The sequence below is a fragment of the Gavialis gangeticus genome, unplaced genomic scaffold, assembly GCF_001723915.1.
Source record: "Gavialis gangeticus isolate Ggan-Ray unplaced genomic scaffold, GavGan_comp1, whole genome shotgun sequence".
Taxonomy (NCBI): Eukaryota; Metazoa; Chordata; order Crocodylia; family Gavialidae; genus Gavialis; species Gavialis gangeticus.
In genome coordinates this window covers 17,631,100-17,635,935 of record NW_017729034.1, presented here as the reverse complement: position 1 = coordinate 17,635,935, position 4,836 = coordinate 17,631,100, and the positions used below count along the sequence as shown (strand labels likewise).

The window sequence follows — 4,836 nt, the reverse complement described above, 5'->3', positions numbered from 1 at the left end:
TCTGTGCTCTAGATCAGTGGTCTCCAAACTTTTTTGATCGTGCACCCCATCAGTAAAAAAAACTTGAGCATGCACCCCCAATATATGTATATTTATATAAATATAAATAGAAGTTATAATATTTTCTTCCCACACCCCAATGGATTGTCTTGCGCATGCCCTGGGGTGCATGCACCCCACTTTGGAGACCACTGCTCTAGATCCTTTGCTCTTTGGCATTCACTGCCAAAAAGGTGTAGAGGTGTATGACTATAAAACATTTCACAAATGTTTTGCTATCTTACAGTAAAATTCTGGTGGAGACTTGCCTTAGGCAGTATTTTACACAAGGAAGGTAGGCAAAATCAATGCTATAACCATACCCACAGCTTTCCTTGAACCAGCTATATGATGGTAAAGCTACAGAGCTTTGTCTCCACTTTACAGTGACATAGATGGTAAAAGCTCTCTTCCTGTAAACATATGCTCTTCTTGTCACTAAAAACAGAGGAAAAAAGTCTACTTTGCCTGTTATGCCTCTTAGTAGAACCTAGATGTCTAAGACTTAGTTATATTGTACTCCACCTCTTGCTTCCTGGGCAAATGCCCTAACAACTCAGCTATTCAGCTAAAAGGTGGGTACATCTCCTATCCGATCTCCTCTCCCCACTTTGTTTTGGGGATGTACATGGAATATATGCTCTTTGCCAGGCAGATGCAGAGTTAGATAGATACATCCCAGTCACCCCAGCCCAGCTATGCAGGTAGGGGAATGTGATGTAAAATCTGCATAACAGGTATCTGTGTCTGGGAGGCAGCATGGAATCTGTCTGGGCCTTAGATGGATAAATGCTACTTAGAGGCATAATAGGCTCTGTAGAATTTTGCCCTGGGTCTTTATATCCTAGGCACTTGGCCTGCTCTGACCATCTTTGCCTTTCCCATTTCCATCTCTGTCACTGGGGAGGTGTGCACTGCCATTGAAGACACCCAAACTAGCTTTAATCTGCCTAATGTGCAACATCAGCAGCAAAGCTGTAAATGCCATGGCTTTTCAGCACAGACCATGCATACGTGCTCAGACAGCTGATCCACACTGCATCTTTACACCTATTGGTACCCATGCAAGCTGGATGAAAGCTGGTTCAAGTGCTCTTGACTGTGTTGCAGTCACACCTTGATCCTCTCAACTCTAGCAAGCACTGTCTGATGTGCTGATTTCATGGCCAGAGTAGAGCCAGGAGCATTCCACAAGTAACTGAGTAATGCAGAATACTCCTCAAAAAGTTCCTTGGTGAAGGCTCTGAATGGCTCCCTTTTCTAACAGACAGGGTAGGAGCCCTCTCCTGCCTACCTCATATAGGGTCAGTCTCTCAGTGCCTCTGATGAAAACACCTTCTACCCTTTCTTCACTTACCCGTCGGCCCCCCAGACCCTGACAGAGAGTTCTGCTCAAGGCTCTTCCCCCACTACAAGCCCAGCCAAGGCCAGGCTTCCCCCTTCAGCTGCTTTGGCAGTAGCCCTGCCTTTAAAGGACCCATTCCAGATTCTTTTTCACACTTCCTGAAACACAAAATAGCCAGAGGATTTTGCTTCACACTTGCTGAAATCACCTGGGAGCAGAGGCAAAACCAGGATGACGGAGGTTTACAAAAGATCAGAGTGACTAGAAACAGGCTAGAATGAAAAGTATTCTGCTGACATAACCAGAAAGAGATGGAAAGGGAGGAAGAATGGGAAGAGAAAGAAAAACTGAGAGGACAACGTTGGGTGACAGAGGAAGAGAGAGGAGCATCAGAGCTGATGTGCATTGGGAGAGAGAACAGAAAGAGTTGAAAAACAGAGGGAGCAGCAAGACTCTTTCCAAGAGACAGGAGCCAGGAGGAAGAGTGAGCTCTTCCTCCTCACACCAGCAGGCTCTGCTTCCAGCTCCTAGAACCATCATGGAGAGGTCAAGACAATGAAGAGAGACAAGCCCTCTCCACCCCCCCCCCCAACCTCCCTCCCGCAGCCTCCACACCTGCCAGCCTGTATCCATCACTGCCCAGGCAGGGAATTCCGTGGTGACAGAGCTCCAGCTGTTCAGAAGACACATTAAAGCACACTGACAGAAGGAGAAGGGACACACTGAGGGACTGAGCCTGTGGGGATGGGGGTAGTACTCCTGCCTCTCCACCTCCCCCACCCCCATATCAGACATGCACTGGTGGGTTATTCACAGGGATCAAAGTGCGTGAGTGTGTTGGGAGAGGGCCAGAGGGGGTTAATATTTCACAACACCAAAAGATCTTGTCTCCTGGGTTCCGCTCTCGTCATCCCATCCTGGGGCTTACCCCCTATTCTTGCCCCCATCGAGAGACCAACGAGGCCCAGACTGTCTGTTGCCCAGTACATCCTGTTTTGGCAAAGTTAGAGATGGTGATAGAGGGCCGTGGCACAAGGGAGTTTGTTCCCACTATAGCAGAGGCAGCAGAAACGCGTACTCCTTGGATAGGACAGGAGTAGTTGGGGGAGCCAGCTCTGCTGCTCTCCAATGTTGTCACAGGTTCACCAGTGGGATTCTGGGGGAAAAAAAGAATTAGCAGTGGGAGATTCCTTTTCAATCTGCCACTCCCCTCCTGGCAGGAAGGGCTGTTCCCCCAGCCTATTTCCTAGGCATCCTTGTTGCTTCCCCCCCGCCACACACACACAATTGGACTCTATGTTGTTCCCCAGGCTCACAGACCTGCTTGTGCTGGGAGATGGCTCCTAAGTCCCTTGCCACTGGTGGCACTCTTTTCCTGTTTCCCTACTAAACAATCATGTTCTGGCCTTTAATCCACACCCCATTCAAGGGAGAGATCACAGACACACATCAAGGAATCACACTGCTATGGCCTCCTGTTGCTTGCCTTTCACTCTGTCTCTCTCTTTCTCTCTCTCCCTCCTTGCCTCTGTCCCCGTTTCATTGTCCTATCTTTTTTCACTCACCGATTGAGCTGGAAGGCACTGCTCTTCCCCTGGCCCCCCAGTTTCTCTGTACCCTCCTGGACCTGCCTGAGCACCTCTGTCTCAGAGGCAGGGGCCAGAGTGTCTCCATAGGGCCCAAGGATGCTGACTGTGGCAGGTGACAGGTCTGTGAGTGGCTGCTGACTCTCTGGCTGCCGTATCTCACTCTGCTGACCAGAGTGACGCCGCCGCTTCTGATTACGGTCCCAACTGCAGGGAGAGAAGGTTACTGAGACACAGGGAGCCCCTGCCTCCCCCCTGCTGCTGCTTTGAAACAAGCAGAATCCAGGGAGCAGTGGGGTCTATGCGCTCAACACACCCAACACATTAAGAACAGCAGATGCTACCCTTCAAGCCTCTCCTTTTCAAACATACCCTTGAAAACAGTGAGATCCATCACTAAAAGTCTACACTCACAAGTCAAAGGAGGGGCTGTGTTCCTCTGCACACCCAAAAACACTGAAAACATGCTTTGCTAGAGCATCTTTGGTGATGCCAAAGTCAGATAACAGCTACACACTGAGAATCCACTCACCAGAACTTGAATATTATCCCAGTAGCAACAAGAACGATAATGATAGAGATTGTGATAGTCACGTACAGCTGAGGATCCACACCTGAAAGACAGGGAGAGAGGGTGTGGGGGATAGGAAAGAGAAAATGTGAGAGTCTCCTCCAACACCCAGCCAAAGGTGCTGGAGGATAACGGACAAGAGTGCTGGTTGAGGTTAGGGGGAGGCTGTCTACAGTACAGCCCTGCTCTCTCCCAGCAGGAACTACTATAGAGAGCAGAGTGAAGGGCATGGAAAGCAGATTTACCTTCCCCCCGTGGCCCAAACAAAAAGGGCCGCAGAGTGGCTGGGGTGTCACGCAGATTGAGGCCTGCATTGTGCAGCAGCGAGTGGGAGTTTGGTTGCACTGTTGCCATCCCATGTGGTGAAACAAAGGTGTAACTCAGGTGTGGGAAGCCTGGGTTAGCTGAGTTGGTGTCACCTCCATCCTCGTCTGATACTGTGGGGCCCCAGACAATAGCCCAGGGGTACTGGGATGAGGGTAGCCCATCCTCAAACCCAGAGGGCGTGGCAGGACGGGCCCCATGGGCCTGGCGCTTCAGCCGCACCACATGACGCAGATCTGCCCCTCGCGGGGTCAGAGATCGCTGGCGCAATGAGATGAAACGGGAATCTCTCTCTGGTGGCGAGATCCTGTCCCAGATGCAAACGGGCCTGGAAGCTGAGGAACTGCGACGGGCACAAAGTGGCCGAGCAGCCAGGGGGTTCCGGGAGCGAAGAGACCAAACACTGTGTGGAGAGAATGCTGAGGCCAGGAGCAGGAGAGGCCAGAGCTGCAATGAGCGGAGGCAGGAAACCAGAGGAAGCATCACACTATTAAGGGGAAAGGAGAAAGAAAGAGAGTTAGTTCTCTGAAGAGAACTTTCTGTTGGGAATGGCTTGGACCAGGACAGTGGAGAGCATTTCCCACAGCCAGCACTCCTATCCTTTTCCCTGTGGTGCCTTCTACATGGCTGATTAACTTTGGGAATTGTGAACCTACCAGGCACTAGACTCCATCTCAGAGGCAAAGGGTTCTTCTTCAGAAATGATCTCGTCTCATGTTCTTCACTGAAAAACACAAAAGGAGGTTCAGTGAATGGCTCTACTGCTCCAATATTCTTTTGTATGAATATGCAGCTGTCTATCCCCATTGGCTACCTAGACCAACGCCTGACTGCCTAGACCCATGTCCCAGCGCACACTGCTACATGCAGCCTCCTCCGTAAGCACACACACATACACACACACACACACACACAAGTAAATCCACACAGGTGCATATCATGCTTTCCCCTAGATGCCCATACATACACGT

At 50.3% G+C, this 4,836-nt stretch overlaps 1 protein-coding gene across 1 annotated transcript in view; it reads right to left on the bottom strand.

The window, feature by feature from the left end:
• Window positions 1–259: 259 nt before the first annotated feature.
• PIANP (PILR alpha associated neural protein) overlaps window positions 260–4,836 on the bottom strand; it is a 21,305-nt gene continuing 16,728 nt past the window's right edge. Inside the window, exons 2-6 of the mRNA XM_019527288.1 lie at window positions 4,522–4,589; window positions 3,787–4,352; window positions 3,503–3,584; window positions 2,950–3,177; window positions 260–2,540 (exon numbers count right to left, since the gene is read on the bottom strand). Of these exons, the coding sequence (XP_019382833.1) occupies window positions 2,519–2,540; window positions 2,950–3,177; window positions 3,503–3,584; window positions 3,787–4,352; window positions 4,522–4,538 (915 nt within the window). The 5' untranslated portion in view covers window positions 4,539–4,589 and the 3' untranslated portion in view covers window positions 260–2,518. The remainder of the gene's footprint in view (window positions 2,541–2,949; window positions 3,178–3,502; window positions 3,585–3,786; window positions 4,353–4,521; window positions 4,590–4,836) is intronic.